General features: G+C 40.0%; 1 protein-coding gene across 6 annotated transcripts in view; it reads left to right on the plus strand.

Annotated features, from left to right (window-relative positions):
* Positions 1–20: 20 nt before the first annotated feature.
* The window catches only part of HOOK3 (hook microtubule tethering protein 3), an 86,537-nt gene continuing 67,977 nt past the window's right edge, over positions 21–18,580 (plus strand). For 3 of the 6 annotated variants that reach the window (XM_032095150.1, XM_032095151.1, XM_032095152.1), the window contains exons 1-2: positions 23–148; positions 14,230–14,315. In XM_032095150.1, coding sequence (XP_031951041.1) covers positions 92–148; positions 14,230–14,315 — 143 coding nt within the window. In that variant the 5' untranslated portion in view covers positions 23–91. Of the gene's footprint in view, positions 149–14,229; positions 14,316–18,580 lie in introns of all 6 variants that reach the window. The other 3 variants (XM_032095155.1, XM_032095154.1, XM_032095153.1) reach the window with 3 other exon arrangements.

Consider the following 18,580-nt stretch of genomic DNA (forward strand, 5'->3'; position numbering starts at 1 on the left):
GCGCGGTGACGTGTCGGCGCCACCGCCCGGCCCGGGACGGGGCGGGGCGGGACCGGCGGTACCGACCCGGCCGCGGCCCCGCAGCCCCGCCATGTTCAACGTGGAGAGCCTGGAGCGCGCCGAGCTCGGCGAGAGCCTGCTCACCTGGGTGAGTGCTCGCTGCCCGCCCGCACCGAGCTGTGCCGCACCGCAGGGCCGCGGCGCTGGGCGCCTCCCGCCCCGCCGCGCCTCCGCTCCGGTGATAGAGGCCCCGCGGCCCGCACCGCGCCCGGGTCGGGGTCGGCGGAGCTCGAGCGGCCCGGCCCTGCCTTGTTTACGTCTTATATTGGCGCTCTGGGGGTGCCCGGGCAGGGCCGTGCTCTGCCTCAACGCTGCCCCTGCAGCAGGGGAACAAAGGGCCGGGGGGCCGGCGCGGGAGCGCCCCCAGGTGCGCCCGGGCTGGGCGGGCGAGCTGCAGGCCGTGGCTCTGATCCTTGTCCTGCTAGTCCGTCGGTCTGTCAGTGCCCCGCTGTTCGCCCCCGCCCGCTGCTCTGACCAGCAAGGCCGCCTTTTTGATCAGAAACTTGCATTTCCGCCTGTTTGTTTTTTGTCTGTTTCTAAGCAGTGCTTGAGTCTCGAGAGACAGAACTCACCGATGAGGTCGAGGATATTACAGTATCAACCTAAGAGGTGATATTTTTATCCCTTAGGGTGTTCAAGGCCTGGCTGGATGGGGCTCTGAGCAGCCTGGTCTAGCTGAAGGTGTCCCTGCTCATGGCAGAGGGGTTGGAACCAGATGATCTTCAAGGTTCTTTTCCGGTCCAAACCATTCTATGATCTTATAATAGCAATTGATTTATACCACTTTAATGTTTGTAGTTTCTTCCAAAAATGTCTTTAGGTTATGCTGTCACTCAAAGAGCAGCCCAAATGTCGTGGATGTTAAACTTGGGTTTGCAGCTACTCTGTAGTCTGAGCAATGACTGTAACACAGACGTGGAGCTTGTGTTTCTGCAGTAGCTGAGTTATTGACTAGTTGTTTCAAACCACTGGATTTTGGTTTGGGGTTTTTCCCCTCTCTATGCGCAAAATTGCCAAGTAAATACCTAGAATATGAAACTCTGCAATACAGCTGATTGTTAAATAGAGTCAGAAATTTTTAGACATTTTTTCTATGAGAGGCCAAAGCTGACTGAATCTCTGATGGTGATGGGTAAGTTCCTGGGGAATAACAGGTTAGATTTCTCAGTGAAAGTCAAAAAGGATAAGCAAGGGAAATGAATTTATTGTTAGAGGTGAACAAGTGGCCTAAAAGTGTAGAAGGCAACGATATTGGGAAAGAGGTTTTTGGGGAAATGCTTTGCGTAAGTCTGGAATAAGTCACCCAATTTCTCCTTCCTTCACATTCCTGCCAACTTTTCTACCTTTGTTATGGTTGGCCACTTGTCTTGCTTTTGGCTTTTCATGCTTTCTCCTTTAAATATGGGGAATGAAAAGTCCCAATATGAGGAAGTCGATGGGTGTTAATACCCGCAAAGAAAAGCTGAGTGAGAGGCTCAGTCTTTATAATCTGCACTCCTGAAGCTGTACCTATCCAGTGGAGCCTGGTCCTGTCTGTAGTAATGGTCCACACAGATCCCTTTGCACTTCTCACCTTTCCACCCACTCAAACATTGAGCTAAGGAAGAGACTAGCTGCAGCTTTTTTGGTTAGCAGAAATAGTAAATTCTCTTAAAACAGCATTCAAATGGGTCAGCTTGATTCTGAGATGAACGTATGAAGTTATGGATTATTTTTACAGTTTCATCATTTATGTGTGAATGTGGTTTTGAAAAAGACTCAGTAAAAAGAAGAAAGGTGACTTCAGTTTATTCCAGGATACATGAAACTTGCAGAAGAGGCAATGAGGTTTTTTGTTCTTCAGTGAAACTTACTGTCTATAAAGAAGTTGCTTTTTTTTTCTTGGCTTTCTCTCAAGTCCCGTAATGATTCTTGGGAAACCGTTCATTTAGAGAGGAGGGTAGAGCTGTCTTAATAACTGTTTATGCACATCTGGGAAGACCAGTCATTTCCCATTATACCAGAGAAGCTGGCTGCTCAGTAGAACAGGTTTAACCTCCCAGGTTGCTTGCTTAACATTCATACAGAAGTACTTTAACTGGTTTGTCTGTGTTTTGAATAGATAAGGGTTTCTGCAAGTCTGAGAACCTGTTCGGCCTAGACTGAATGTTTGCTCAGATGTATATAGGGTGAGAAGAAAGTGCTCCTCCCTCTGCCAGCTCATGATTTTATTGAAGGAGAATATTGCTTAGGCTTTTTACCTTGCATGCCTGTGATTTCTGTTCCGCTGTGTTTATGCTGGGGCAAGCTGCTTACGTCTGAATATGTTTTGGTTTATTTTTTAATATTTTGCCAATACCCATTTTTGTTGTTAGGCTTTAGCTTGGGGTGTAATTGTTGTTAATTTTTCACCCCTCTGACAGTGTCATTAAATGGGTTTCTAAATAATTTTTGTTCAGGATTTTAAACAGCTAGGTGACCTTTGACTTCCTACCACTTTAGCAGGTGACCATGATACTACTTTGAGACAGCCACAGTAGTGGCAACGTGAGCAAAACTAAACGAAGGACTGGAGACCAAGTACAGGCTTCTCAAAATTGATATTGCACTTCAGCACTGTTTGCAACCTACTGTAGTTGTAGAATTATTGCTCTACCAAAAATCTCCCACAAACCTCTTCTGAGACTATCCTATGCACTGTGGAATTGTTATCCGAGGTGCGCTTCAGCCAAGGCAGTTTAGAAAAACGTCTGTGAGGTATACCTGCAATGATACTAAAGTTGTTTCAGTGTATCTAAGAAGAGATTGACAACATCTTTTTTTGCTTAAAAGTTAAGACTGGTTCACATATGAACACATGGGTTTTTGGTGCTCAGTTTGGGTTGTTTTTTGTGTGTGTGGTGTCAGGAGTGCTCTCAACTTAGGTACATAGCTGAGGCGTTTCATAAAACATGAAGCACTGTCAACTGTGCCAGTTGTACTTTAATGTGTGAAATCGTTGTGATGGCTATAGGCTTTTGCTACGTAACCTGACAAGTTTTCTTTTTCAGCACAGGACTAAGGTATGATACTGAAAAGATTGCTTAGCATTGGTATATAAACAGGAGGATTCCTCAAAAAGGTTGCTGCTAAGTGGTTGTAAGTAGTAAGTTGATGTGGACATGTCATGAACTTTCTTTCATTATGACAAATATCTCTTTTTTTAGTATGTGCTGCCTCCACCAAGCTGCATCTTGTCTGCTTTTCTTCTTTTCCAACCCTCAAGGCCGAAGTTTCTGTTAAAACTTTTGTGATAAGTGAGAACTTTCTAAACACTGCAAGGCTCCTGTTTCAGTATTCTCTATTTCACAAGCACTTTGGTCATTTATGTGGTGTGAGTCCTCTGACATTTCTGCCTTTTTGGCTGAAAAATCTCCTCAGTACAGTGCATCGCTGTATTCTGTGTCGTGGCCTATCCCCAACAGTAAGGATTTGTCTATGGTAGTATGAAGTACAGAGACCATGTGACCAACTGCTGAAACAGATTTTGATTCCTCAAGAAGGCTGCTTGCAAGTGCTTGGTAGGCACTCTTCAAAGAGAAATTGCTGGAGTTTATTGGGGACGCTGTTTTTCTGTACTGTCCGGTTATGTTTTTTTCAGATTATGCTGTTCTCGATGCTTGTGCATTTGCGTTTTTATGTACTCCTCTCGTTTCTTGTGGCTGCCAAGATCGTAGGCAACTTGCTATACCTGTTTAAATTGCATCTTCTTCCAATCCTTGGCCACTGACCATAAAGCTGTAGAGTTTCATTTTCTCCTGATAATATAATTGCATCAGCATGTCTTACCTCTTGAAAAAAGCAACATGTTTCAGGAGTGGTTGATTGTGTTGATGATGACGACAGTGAATCAAGACAACTATTCTGTTTGAATACAATATGTTGCTGTTCAGAGGGCAAAAATCTTGAACTTGTCAGCAGTCATGGAATGTGGCTTGAGGAACCTGGCAGATGACAGCCCCTGTAACTAATGTGAAAGACCAGTAGGCTGAGCAACCTTTTCTTATATTTTATGACCTCTCACTAAGTACAGAATTTGTTGCTCCAGCTTTTAAAGGGATAGGTGTTTCTGTGATATTCTGAGTGTAACATTCACCATGTTTGAAGGAGCTGGAGTGTCTAGCACCATTATTAGGTAATAGGGATTTTTTTAACGTGTTGCTGAGAGGTCAGGAAGAAAGAGGAGGTTCTCTTCAAGATCACATTGAAGAGCAAGTTATAGAAGGCTGATAACATAGGAGTACGATAATTAAAGGTAATAGGGTACAGTTTGTATATGTTCCCTGCCATCTTTTAAGTCAACCTGAGAAAGGAAAACTGAACGCAGAATTTGGAGGTGCAGGCATTATTCATCATGCGTACACTTTGACACTGTTAGATTTTCATTCTCTGGGGCCTTGTCCAAAATTCTGGGTTTTTTTCTATTTTCTCCTTCCTGAAGAGCTGTTCTATACAGTGTATGTTTATAGCAGTTCTCTGAAAAAAAATTTAGATATGATTTAGTATGTGCTCAATTTCAGCTCCCAATTCGGCCCCCTCATGTTTTTTGGTGAAGGGTTGCAAGATGTTGCTTGGAGAAGAAACAGACTTTGCTCCTAGGAACTGTGAACCTTAGAGAGTGTAAAGGAAACAACTTTTCTGTTAGCTTGTTAATCTCAAAGTGGGAGGTGTCGAGAGAAAACTGTTTCTATCTTCTCTGAAATACTTAAATACAGATGTTTCAAAGAGATTAAGTCAAACTGAATTTTGCACAATTGTCCGCCTTAATTGTGACATTTTGGGACTTGTAAACTTGAAGATAATATTCTAACATTCTGTTCTTCCTGGGCCATTAAAGATCTCTGGTGCAATATGTTTGACTTTTGTAGAGCAATTGCAGGCATTCAAGTTGAGCGGTGAGCCCCTCTTATCTTTCCCCTGCTACACAATTGCACTTGCTGCTCTCTGCTTTCTTGGCTGACTCTAGTGTGGTCGTTTAGAAAGGTCGTTGCCTAATTTGCCTTGTTAAGTGCCCCCAACTTCAGAGCCTAAGTCTGGGGTTGTTTAATCAATTTAATTTGCAAGTCCTAGTAATTAATTAAAAAAAACCTGCAAACAACAGCAAGGTTATTTGCCACATGGCAACCAACACTAGCACAAGGTTAAGGCAGGAATGCATGGTTGGAAAAACCATGAGGGAAAGAGAGTAGTAGTGTCCTTGTGGCTTTTGTTGCCAACAACCTGGCAGGTCCTGCCACACAGGGAAAGGAGGGGGATTAACTCTTTCCCTTAACTACTGGTGGTGGTTTCGTGCCCTGCAGAGTATGCTTGTATTGTTTTTCTGCCTGCCTTTGCCATACATGACTTAAGTCATTCCCGTGAGTTCCTTAGTACTGCTCATTCAGGGCGGAGAACAAAGAGCATGAAAAGGAGGAGAAGGGTTTCAGTGAAGGGAAAAGCTCTCTAAGGTTAAGGGCGGGGGAATCCAGCCAGCACTCCACTCCTGCCTGTGGCAGGCAGAAGCTTCTGAATGAATACAAAGCTAGAGTTGTGTTTCAGTGGACTAGCTGGGGCCACAAAGGGATGGGAGCTTTTCAAAGGGGGCATACAGGAAATGTCTTTGAAGTGATGCAGGTAGTGGAGCAAGTATTGCACAAGAAGATGCATTGGAAATCTGATGATAATGTGCTTTAGTCCTGGGGATTCCTAGGGCTCTTTCATGCCGTTTAGCTGCAAGCTTCTTTGCAAAAGTGTGTCATGCTGGAAGTGTAGTGCTTTGTGTCCTCTGTGGAGCTCCCATTTGAAGCTAAGTCTCTCACGGTAGCTAAGTTAGGATACTTAAGCTACAAATGCATATTTTACCCCACATGATTTATATTTTGGGCACAATAGATCGGGGAAATGAGCCTCTGTAATTTATTCATTCCAGTGTTGCAAATTATTAAATGAGTTACAGCCTTTCTACATTTCAGGATTACGTAAGAAAAATCTTTGAGTGAACTTGTTTGCCATGGCAGCAAGGTATCCATAGTTTCACTTCAGTGTAGGAATAAGTAGAAATAAGTGTGTAACTAACTGTGACAGAATTTATGTTTGTGGTTTTTTTTGTTTGTTTCTTATTTTATTTTTTGTGTGGTTTTGTGTGTGTGTGTTTGGTTTTATTAACTGTACTGCCCCTTTTGTGGCTAGGAAAAAAAAAAAAACCAGACAGCATGACTTGATCACTCTGGCAGGGTTAATGATTTTATTTTATGGACAGTGTCAAAAGATGCTGTTACATGGTGGCTCCTGCCTTTTTATTAAGGAACCATGGAATTTGGTCAGCCTCTGAAAAATCTTGTTCTGCACAGAATTCCATGAAGTTCACGAAACTGTTGAAATATAAGTAAGGAAAAGGAGAAGACTTGAACTGCAAGATATGCTAATTTTAGTGGTGTGCTATACATCTGTGTTACCAGTTCTAGAATCTGTTAAGTCTGAAATTTCTTAATCTGGTGAAAACTTAGTGCCAGCTTTCTCTTAATCCTATCTTTTAACTGCTAAATCTTTCTTACTCATGTGATTCTGTGAAAGCCTGTGTTTCCACACTGATCAGAAAGTGTGTGCAGATGATATTTCAGTAGAACTTAGTGTTCTTGGATTCATCTTCTGTGCCTTTGGGGAAGAGAGCTCTTACCTTCGCCTGTCAATAGGGACAATATTTCTCATCTGAATTATAGCGGCAAAGGTTGGAGTTACAGGCTTTAAATAGTTGTTATTCTTCTTTTGTATTTTGCAAGGGGAAAGCTGTCATCTCTTTTCACTTCTTGTTTTGTTTTTATTTATTTTTTGTTCTGTTTGCTTTTTGTTTGATTTGGGGTTTTTTGTTTTGTTGTTTAAGTAATATTAGAAATAAGTATAAATTTGGGAAGTTTCTCTGACTAGCCACTAGCCAAGAAGTTAATTGACTTTACTTGGCCCTGTGCCCTCACATGGTTGCTAGGTCTTGCTGCCTGTTCTTTATTTTAGTATGGATCAATTTGGGCACATTTGCCTGATGTTGTTCAGGTTTCTAGTAGCCTAGCCATCTTCATTTGGAATAAAAAGAATTTAATTCTTTTGTTCACTGAACACCTCTTTTTACAGAAAAGTTTCATTATCCTTCTTCGGTGAAACTTCATGTGTCCTAATTCTATGGGCTGAATTATCATCTAGGCTTCTGTGAGTCAGAGTACTGAAAGTAGAACATATCGTACTTCGGTGTTTAATATGACATTGTTGTAAGTGTGTTATTTTGTCACTTCTGAGTAGTAGAGATGGAAATTTTTGCACTCTGATTAACAGAGGAAGCTGCTGGTTGCTGGAAATCCTACCATTTGTGTTTTGGGTTAGGGTTTTTTTTGCCATGAGAAAATATTTCTTGTCTTAAAAGGCACTTTTGAAGCTTGCTAAAATTCATTGGTGCTTGGTGGAATGTGAATGTACATATCCTATAAACATGGGTGCAGTGATTTAATGTTTGGCAGTTTTGCATTTTCTTAGTAGCTTGTATTTTGAGAAGAGAAAGCATTGACTGGAAAGAGCCATTGGTTTATGGTGTTGTTTTAGGCCTTTCTATTTTGTATTATATTTTCATTTTATCTTCATTGCAAATGCTGTTTAGAGTTCTTTTTCATCTGTTGGCTCATCTGGCTTTCAGCTGAAAACAGGAATACATTCATTTTCACCACAGGAGTTGGTAGGTTAGCTTGTCTTCTCATTAATGTTTCTGAAATGGTTAAACCAAAAAACCATTCAGACTTGAGACTCTGTTCATTGTATCCTTAATAATTTGTCATACTTGAACACTTCAGTTAGCAGCAATTTAGTGGCAATGCCAAGACAGTGCAGCAGTAACTGCGTTATGCTGTCATGGCTCTCTCATCTCTTAACTCCTTGAGTAAGAAAGCTTTGGTTAAGGTGATATCTTAAGAGGCCTACTAGACACAGAGACTGGACAGGAGTGAAAGAATAAAATAGGTATTTATTTGAAAGGCCTTCAAAGGTACACCCTGGCAGCTACAGGCTATTGCCAAAATGGACCCCAAGATGGACCCCAGGTCACGAGTTCTTCACTCTTTTATAGGTTTGGTTCATTTGCACAGCAGGGTTAATTCTCCAGTTAAAGCTTCAGTTTCTCCCTCAGCTTGCCCCCCCACCTTAGCTGCTCTTTGGTTTATACTTTTGGCCTAGAACAGTCTTGGTGTCCTTGGAAAGCAGGGCCGGAGAGGCTTTGTTATGTCTACCTAGCATGAGAGAGCAGAAGTTAACAGGCTACAAGAAACTTCAGAGTCACACACCGAGCAGTACAGAATTTGAAAAATATAAAGGTTAAAACCTAAGGCATCAAAGGTGTATCTTCTAATTTCTGTGCTGTGTTTCTGTGAAGGAAATATTTAATATTTGAAAAAGTGTCATTTTGAATAAAATATATTGATTGAGCTATTTCCTGGCTTTGACTTGTTCAGATATTTCGGGTTAAACACAATATACATAAAATGAGAGGGAAATTAATTAAAAATTCATATTCAGGTCCTTCCCTAGAAGAATCCCCACCCTGACCAGTAATATAAAAGCCTTGTAATTTCATTGTTGGGCTAATTGAGTGCCTAGTATTACAGCTGGATTGCAAAGTAGCTTTTGATATTTTAGTAATGAAAATCTGACAACCTAAAAATCAGTGGAAACATTCACAAATTCAAATCTTGGAATAAAACTGCTGCTTGTTAGAGAATCTGTTTCCCCATTGTTGGTTTCATGCAGTCTGCTGTTGTCTTGGAAAGCATGAAAAAACAGCTTGTGCCATGACTGTGCAGGCAGAAGATAGCAGTGCTACCAACTGTGAGGAGAAAAATGGGTGAAGAAACCTTAAGGTTATCCAAAAGCATAGGATCTGCTTTTAGGATGGGAATCCACTTCTAATTTGAAAGACCTGTCTCAATACAAGAATTTTACATCTGAGGAAGAACAACTGTGTGTATCACATAATTATCTTGCCATTGTGAAAAGAATTTATATTCTGGTTTCCTCCAGGCATTGAAGCTGAGTAAACGTTATTTTAGTGAGATTCTTGCATAACTTGTAGGTAGTACAGGATTAATGTGCAAGAACAGAAGTATCCAACCCACCTTAATCTTCTCTGCTAGTGTGCTCTTTGCATCCAACCCAGTGAGGCTGGTTCCTTTCTTGTTTCCTTTCACAGCCACTTCTCTGTGTCTTGTCTATGTGATTTATTTCTTCTGTAGTGGCACGGTATTGTTCTAGGCTCTACATGGCAGCTAGCTGTAAGCTTGCATAGTCAGTTCCAAAAGTATAGGAAAATAGTGGATAAATAATTCTGAAGTGGTGATATCATGGTTTAACCCTTGCTGGGAATTAAGGATCGCACAACTGCTCGCTCATTCCCTGCTGATTCCCCTGCCAGTGGGAAGAAGAATGGGAAAGAAAAGGTAAACCTTTCAGGTTGACATAAGAAAAATTTAATAATTGAAACAAAATAGCAACAATAATAGTAATAATAGGCTAGAGAGAACATCAATATAAAATAGTACTAATAATTAATATCATATAGCACTAAATATGCTAATAACAACAGTACTAATAATTATAATAATAAGGAGAGGGAAAGAGAGTGGCAAAACCCAACAGAAACAAGCAGGTTGGTCAGAATCTGTGGACCGATGCCCAGTTTATCCCCCAGCAGTGACTGGGGAGTGCTTTGCTCAGATAAATTGGTAACTGGGTGTTACTGTTTGTTGTGTTTATACTTAACGTAACCAGTCACACAGTGTTTTATCTGCTAAGAACCACTAACAACGATTTTGAGGTATTATTGCAAAACCATACTTAAAAGGTTTATTACGTAACTGTATCAGTAATAAAAACCAAGCTGTGTATATAATCACTCAGCAAAGAGCAAGTCTTTCATTATCCCTTAGTGTTGTGAAGGGAAAGGTCATTGAGAATTTTTTTTGTCTTTGAGGCGGAATTGGTTTGCTTTGGTTTGTTTTTTACTTTTTTTTTTTCCCCATCAAGTTTCGTTATGCTGAGTTCCCCATCACATTTTCATCCTGGTTTTTACCTACTGTCTTTGACAACTGAGTGTTTGTCCAGTTCACTTACCTTCATATCAAAGGTGTTTTTCATGAAAAACATTTTTGCATCCTATCTCTAGTAGCTAACAAATCCTCTCTAGCCATATATGTAATGAGGAACAGTAAATTTTCTAAGGTTTTGTCTTCCTGAAGCAATTATTTAGTCCTCAGTGATAGCCTCCTTTACGTTGTAACTGTCACCTGTTAATCCTTATTTTAAGCTTTGTATAAAAATTTACTGTTCATGTCCGTGTGGATCAGAGATCTGGATTAATATTTAGTAAAATTAAAGCACCCTTCTCTTTCATTACATGATAGTTGATGGAAGGTATGAAGGCTTACTAGACCTAGTGATTGAGTCAAGTGGCTGGGGTTTTTTACTTTACCCCTTTCTTTTCCCCAGACTCTTGTGTGATAGGATCGTAGAATAGTTTGTGTTGTAAGGGACCTTCAAAGGTCAAGTAGTCCAGCCCCCTGGGTTTGGGTGGGGACACCTTCAACTGGATCAGGTTGCACAGAGCCTAACCCAACCTTACTGGGGATGGGGCATCTACCACTTCTCTGGGCAACCTGTTCCAGTGTTTCACCACCCTCATCTTAGAATAATTCTTCCTTGTATCTAGTCTGAATCTATGCTCTTTCTGTTTAAAACTGTTACTGCTTTTCTGGTTGCTAGAGGGCCTATTTAAAAGTATGTCCCCATCTTCCCTTTAACTACTGAAGGGCCACAGTGACATATCCCTGAAGCCTTCTCTTGTCCAGACTGAACAACCCCAACTCTCCCAGCCTTTCCTCATAGGAAGAAAGTCCTCTCATCATTTTTGTGGCCCTATTCAGAACCTGCTCCAACAAGTCCATGTCTTCCTTGTACTAAGGACCCTAGAGTTGGACATGTAAGTGTGGTGGGGTCTCATGAGAGAGGAGTAGAGTGGGAAAATTGCCTCCCTTAACCTGCTGGCCATGCACGTTTCTGACTCATTTTCAGCCTCTCACCCACCAGCACCCCCAATTCCTTCTCAGCAGGATTGCTCTCGATCTGTTCATCCCCCAGACTGTGTTGATTGGGGGGCTGCCCCAACCCGGTTGCAGCATTTGGCCTTGTTGCATCCATGAGATTCATGTGTGCCCACAGACTCCATACACTGGTTCAAGAAGTGGGGAAAAAATCCCAAGAATCATATCAGCAAACAGGAATTAATTTTCAGTGTTGTGGAACTAAAGATGAGGAGTGCATTGCAAACACTCAAGAAGGAGGAGCAGAGGAGCAGTTCCTGCAGGAAGGGAGAGAAGTCTTCCAGAAGGAGATACATCACAATGCACAGGAAGAGCACTGTTTTAACAGCTGTTACTGAATAGCTGTTTAGAGGCCTACACACACACACAAATTTAAATTTGCTCCTTTTTCTCCATGGCCGGACTCTGTGTATGCATTGCCACATTGTTACCATTTTTTCCCTTCTGGAAAATGAACTCTGCTTTCCTAGAGGGGTTTAGCATATTGTAGAACTGAGAATGGTATAGGAGTTTAACTTTGATGCAAATTTGAAAAGCTGTTTTATGTAAGGTTTTTTGAAGAAAATTTGTTACTTTTGTATCTCTGAAGGATACTTGCTGAAGCATATGAAAAGGATATACTTCATTGTTTTTTAAGATTTGTATAAATGTTTTGCAGCATAAATTTGACACAGTTGAAATATAAAAGCAAAGACATTTATTATAAAATTTAAACATGAGTGAAGATAAAAGTCACATTAATTTAAGTCTTTCTTTCTGTTCTTTCACAGCTTACTATGAAAAACATTTATTTTCCTCAATGGCAATCTTGCATGTGTGGTTATGGGAGGAAGAAATAGGTTACCTGAACCTTAGTGAAACTTTTGACCTTTTTTCTCTATGTAAAGTGTTGGGGAAGTATGATGATAAAATTATATACAAAATAACAGAGAATGTGCATCTTGTTTTTCTGTGTTTTGGAAATAGGCTTAGTCATCTTTCTTTAACCATCAGTGTAGTGATATCATCTACATACGCTTTTATTTAGTCAAGGAGGTGTTTCATATATCAAGTTACAAAATAAATCTAAAAAACTCTGAAGACCTTAATTATGTTGCTGTTGCTTATTTGAAAATAACATTTAACGTTGCCTATTTCTGCAAAACCGTAATAGCAGTACTTCTTAAGTGATTTTTTGATTTGGCTATTGTGCAGCGAAGTGATTTCAATTTTCATTAATTAAAGGTATAATATGCAAAATTAGAAAAACGTTTCCATTTTCTATGCTTGATAATTTTTTCTTTTTTGCATCTTGAACTTCTTCAAGCATAAGCATTCATGGTATCATTGCAGCCCCTTTTTTTTTTAGCTGTAAAGTATTATTTCTTGTTTAATGTGTTGCTGAGCTGGGGACTCAAAATTGTCTCTGTATTCCTTCAACAGTGTTGCCACAATTCAGAGACTACTGGTAAATTCAATTTTCTGGCAAAATAGCAAATCAGTGTTATATCCTGTTACGCTGTGTTTTCATGTGTGGGTTTTTTTTCCTCACCCACCCACTCCAATTTGCATCTAGTGTCCTGACAATCTATGATGGCTTCTTGATTTTCTAGAGAAGCAGCTGTGGTTTGGTTTTTTTAAAGTAGCTCAGACCATGCTGTAAGAAAGTCTGAATCAGAAGTGCAGAGGTCACTTCTGTCTGTTTTATATGCCACTCAGTAATTTATTCATGTGCTTTTGGAACATGGACATGATTGACTGGTCACAGTTGAACTTGATCAGGAAACATGCTCTGAGAGCTTAAATTTTTGACTCTTCATGGATATCATTGCTTTTTTTTCCTAATAGAGTGTTATTTTTTTTTCTCCAGAATAAAGGGAAAAAAAAGGAAAATTCACCTAGGTGCCTGTACTCCAAATTAATATTAAATGGCACTGCTAGAGTTCTTGCATGATCTATTGTACCTTCCATGACCTAGAGTGCTTATACCTATTCCAAAAGTGTAAGAAGAATCTGGTTGTTGTGCACGTGGCCTTTTGAGAGTCTTCTCAGAGAAGTACCTTCAAAATTTCACACTGTTACATGAATTGTCTTTTATTCTAAGACACACATATAAAGGGTATTTATTGGGAAATGACTGATCACTGTTACTCCTTCAGATGCCACTAAAGCATGAATGGTTGTACATTATGTTCAGAAAAAAAATGATTGATGTATCTAACATTTATGTACTCTGAAGCTGCAAGTGCTCTTGTAGACTGTCTTATCCCTTGTGCATATGAGTAGTGCTTTCTACAAATAAGCCCAGGCTTCCCCTAGGAGGAGGATAGTAGCAGAGAACACTAGGCAGATATCCCCCAAATAATACCATCAAAATTACTTTTGCAAAATCATCCACATCATTTAAAAATAATGTTACTTTAAAATAAATTATCAAATAAGTTAGACCAGTTAAAAAGACTGTACTGAAGTGGACTGATTCTTCTCACCAAGAGAGCAAGGAAGAAAAGTGCTTTGCTGTGGACTGTAGTGCCTGTCACTGTGTTAATACAGCAGACTGAAAGGCTCAGAATGCTAGTAGTGCATAGACCAATTATGGTTTAACAGCATCGTCTTCTTCTCTTCCGTCTGATAGCAGGGAATAATGAAGTTTGGAATATATAAGTCAATCTACATTTTGTCTTCTCATTGTGGGGAGCTGATGAACATTCTGTGGGTTCAGTGTTTCTTCTAAAAACTGAGTTTCTTACTTTTGTTGATTGAGACAGTGTACTTGAATATATGCACATGAATATATGGAAGTACTTTAATGCACTGATCACTTTCAGTAAGTAGAAAATGCAGTGGAAAGTTTGCCTTTTGGAGAATTTAATACTGATTTTTGTAGCAAAGTTTATTGAGAAAACAATTTCTTTGATGGCTATTAAATATAAAGCTTTTTAAACCTAATATGTACACTAAATGTGTGGCATTTATTCTGTTTGCTATTTGGTATCATTTTTTTCAAACTTTTGAAAATTCCTTGACATTGAAGGAAAAAAAGATAACTTTTTCCTTTCTCCCACAGATCCAAACGTTTAATGTTGAGGCACCATGCCAGACTGTGGAAGATTTAACGAGTGGGGTTGTGATGGCCCAGGTCCTTCAAAAAATGTAAGTAATTCTTTACTTAATGAATTAAATACAGAGGATTTTTATCTGTACATTTTTCGATATTTACATGTGTTTTAGTTCAAACTTGGTTGGTATTCCGTAAGGATGTGGCTTAGATGGTACTTTAAACTGGAACATGACTAATGATTTTTTTCTCTGTTGTTTACAGATAACTATCTTAAATAAAGAAAGTTTTGTTTTAGGGAAGAGTTTAGTCAGGTGTGAACTTACTGGAAAGTAAGCTGAATTAAAACTGAACTTACAGATTCCCACTTAAAATTGAAATCAGTGCAAGGTAAGGTCCTGATCGTTGTTAGAATTAGTTTAATGTAATGAAACTTCTGTGATAAACTGAATGGAGCTGTCAGTTTAGTTGTTTGCAGTTGGAAGTACTTTTCAATTTGTTTCCGCTATCCCTTGTCTGTTCACTAGACACCACTGAGATTATGTGAGTGTATAAAGAAGAAGCATTAGGTTATTTATACACAGGATTGGTGAGATCCTACTGAGCCCTCTCTTCTTGAGGCTAAACAAACACAACTCATCCAGTCTCATCTCATTTGACAGAAAATGCAGTCTGTTAATCATCTTAATTGCCCTTTGCTGAACTACTATGTATGTCCAGGTGTCTCTCATACTGGGGAGTCCAGGATGCAGCAGTTCAGATACAGGTTTAACATATCTGAGCAGTACCTCCCTTGGCTTGCTGGCAACGATCTTCCCAACACAGCCCAGGTTGTGTTTGGCCTTCTTTGCTGCAAGGACACCTTGCTGGAGTGCGTTCCACTTGGTTTCTACCTAGTTTCTTGTCTGAAAAGCTGTTTTCCAACCAGCTGGCCCCCAGTATATACTGGTGAATAGGGTTTGTTTGCACTTACCTTTTCTGAAATGTGTAAGGTTCCTCTCAATGTGTTTTTCCAGCTTGTCAAATTTCTCTTAAATGTCAACACAACTATCAGGTGTATCAAACACTCCTTCCATTTTTGTATTATATGAAAAATTGCCCTCTGTCCCGTCATCTAGGTCTCTATTAAAGACATTTAATACTATTGACCCACTGGGTATGCTGCTAGTGGACTGGCCTCAAGCTGGATTTCATGCTTCTGAAACCTCTGAGCCTGGCATTTCAGCCATTTTTCAGCCCACCTTGCTATCCAGTTACCTCTGTCATGCTTGATCAGTTCTTCTATGAAGATGCTATCCTGATCAGGCAGTCTGTAGCAGGAATCTGTAACAGTGTCACTTACGTTAGTCTGCTTAGTCATCCTGTCCAGTAATCTCTCAGCTGGCTCATATCCATCCTAAGACAGAGCTCATCCATTCCCACTGCTCTCTCACAGGAAGGGCGTCTCCCTGTCACTGCCTTCTCAGCTTGTTCTTCTTAAAGAGCCTGTGTATGTTCATGGCAGCAGCCCTGGCATGTGAGCCATCCTACCACAACTTCATGATCCCAGTGAGACTGTGACTTCGTAACTACATACAGAGCTCTGCTTCTTCGTATTTGTTTGCCATGCTGCATGCATTAGTGCACAAGCACTCCATGTATGCATCCAGTCGTTCTGATTCCCAAGAATGAAGCTTTCCCCAGAGTGTTCTTCTTTAGGCCTTTCTATATTTGTGTGCATATGCTTGGGGTGATCCCACTTCACCTGGCCCTGTTTTGTTGACTATGAGGTATCTTTTGTTCACATCATTCCTCACCCCTAGTTTTTCAACAGAGTCCACTGCTTTGTCACTTACTGTTCATTTTTCTGTTGTTACTTTTATAAAACTGTTCTTACCACCTTGGCCAGCCTGTTAGTGAAGATGTGTCTGCCCACCACAGTCTGGTGGATCCCATCTCTTCCTAGCAGTCCTTGATTCTCAGAAGGGTTCAATGGCTATTGAAACCAAAACTTTGTTGCCAACACTAGATTGCAGCTGGTTGTTGACCTGCAGGATCTGTCTGCTGCTCAAACCTCCTCCTCACTAACTGATGTAACTGGGGAGAACGCTACTTGAGCCTTGACCATAGCTTCCGAAGCCACATAATCACACTCGGCACTTTGCAGGTTTCCCTAGCTGTACCACTCGTGCCCAGGTGGAAGAGCAGGAGGAGTAATAGTGTGAGGGTTGGACAAGCTTCAGCAGTCTTTCAACAATGCCAGGAATTCAAACCCTGAGCAAGCAACAGGCCTTCTTGGATGATGTTAGTCAGAAGATGAGGGTCCTCCATCCTGTGCTAGTGCTTAGCGCTTCCCTCTTGTGCTGCTGCATGGCTCAGGTTTACTGAACACAGATGATTTGTTTGACAGAGCTCCTAGGACTGTAACTGTTTGAGGGCACTGAGTCTGTTCTGTAGTTGCAGATTCTCAGGAGCAGGAGCTGTCCTCCTAGAGCGAGAAGGGGCTGCCAGTTCACAGGAAGAATAAAAAAGGGGAAAAGGGAAATCTCAATGTAGTCAAATAAAGCAGGACTTTTTAGCACATGGTTCTAAGATACTGTTTTAAGTTGATGAACTAATGTTTTTAGAATAAATATACAATACAAATATTGCATTTCTGTAGCATTATTTTAAAATATTTTTGTAACAACTGCCATGCTGACACTGAAACAGAAATTCTTCAGTTTTTTCCAGCTAAATATAGAGACCAACTAAACAATTTATAATTCTTTCTTTATGCCCTATGTAATAATGTGAACATGCCAAAATTATTTGACTATCCTACTTTATGGTAGTGATGCCATGATGATTTTTTGCCTTTTCTTTTATACCCCTGTTATACCTTTTTACAACTTCTGTATTCTTAGTGCTTTTTCCCTACATTCTTGGACTTGTTTATCCAGCTAGGAGACTAAACATTTTAGAAGTTTCATAGTTACAGATCAGTGTGCCCCAGACCTCAAGGTCTTCTCCAGAACACATTCTGTAAACTAAGATAGAACCATCCAGGGGAAGGTTCCTTGGGGAGGGGGGCTCATTCAAGCCTCTCATTGGGGAATTTTTGATAGATATGCTAACTAGTAAGACCTATAATGTTATACCTGATCTTTTGGTGGGGGCATTGTGGTGTGCACTGCGGTGCATTTGACCTGGATGTGCACTTTCAATGCACCTAAAGATCCTTAAAATAGATACCAAGGTAAAATCCCTTTTTCCCTTCTGTGTTTGAGTCGTGATTTTAAGACCAGGAAAAGGCATCAGTAGTTGTGCTTCAGATTTGACATTTTGCCTACTTATGTAATGAACAGACATATTCTCATGCTGAAATTTAGCAACAGTATTGCTAAATCTTGACTGCATTCCTGTTTAGATAAACTCTGAAGAGCAGGAGCAATCTGATCTTGGATTGTATGACAGGAATGATAACATGAACAATTTTGAGAGAAAATATTATTGCTTCTTTTTTGTTTTTTCTTTATAAAACAGAATAAACAGAAGATAAGTAGTACAAGATAAGAAGAGTAACAGAAGATTAGTCTGATTGATTTTTGAAGCGGAAACCAAGGATTGTAGAATAGCCAAGCATTGTTTCTTTCCCTGGACATGAGATTGAAATATAGGTCAAACACAGGGATCAGCATTTGTATAGCTAACTGGAAAACTGATCAGGAGCCTGTTGACAAAGCCATTTTAAATAATCTTTCTTGAAAATGAAACCAATTTCAACACTAGGAGTGAAATCCTCCTTTTGCTCCTTTGAACAGATACAACAGGAAGAATACTTATCTGGGAGTCAGGGCATGTTCAACAATATGAAGCAAGTGTAGAAGACAATTTTTGCAGATGTAGAACTGTACAACAGGAAGATAGCTGCATGCTTAAGGTTATTTGGAAAAGTCATGCAGTGAAGTTAAATAGCAAAGAACAAGCCTGAAAGCACCAGGTCACTGCAGACATATAATTTGCAGTGAAAACTTGAATAGTTGTGTCTTTGATATGAAAATCTCTCAAAAAAGTTAGTCTTCAAAGGACAAATTTATTGTTTTAACTACAGATACAACTTAAATGCCATTACTCTTATTCCACTTAGAAGGATAAACTACTATTTTTGTAATTTGTGTTCCTTGAAAATTGGGTGCTTTTCAGTATAGCTGCCTCCTGTTTAAGGTTCTTCATAAGTGTGCATTTTTTGAGCCTAATAGTAATGAGAGGTTAATTAGGTAAAGGTAGGGAGGGGAGAATTCTCTAACTTTTGATGATGCAATTTTTGTGTACATCAGGATTTTACTATAATAAATAAATTAATATTTAAAAAGTAGCTGAAAGAGCAGATTAATATATC

This window comes from Corvus moneduloides, chromosome Z (assembly GCF_009650955.1).
Source record: "Corvus moneduloides isolate bCorMon1 chromosome Z, bCorMon1.pri, whole genome shotgun sequence".
Taxonomy (NCBI): Eukaryota; Metazoa; Chordata; class Aves; order Passeriformes; family Corvidae; genus Corvus; species Corvus moneduloides.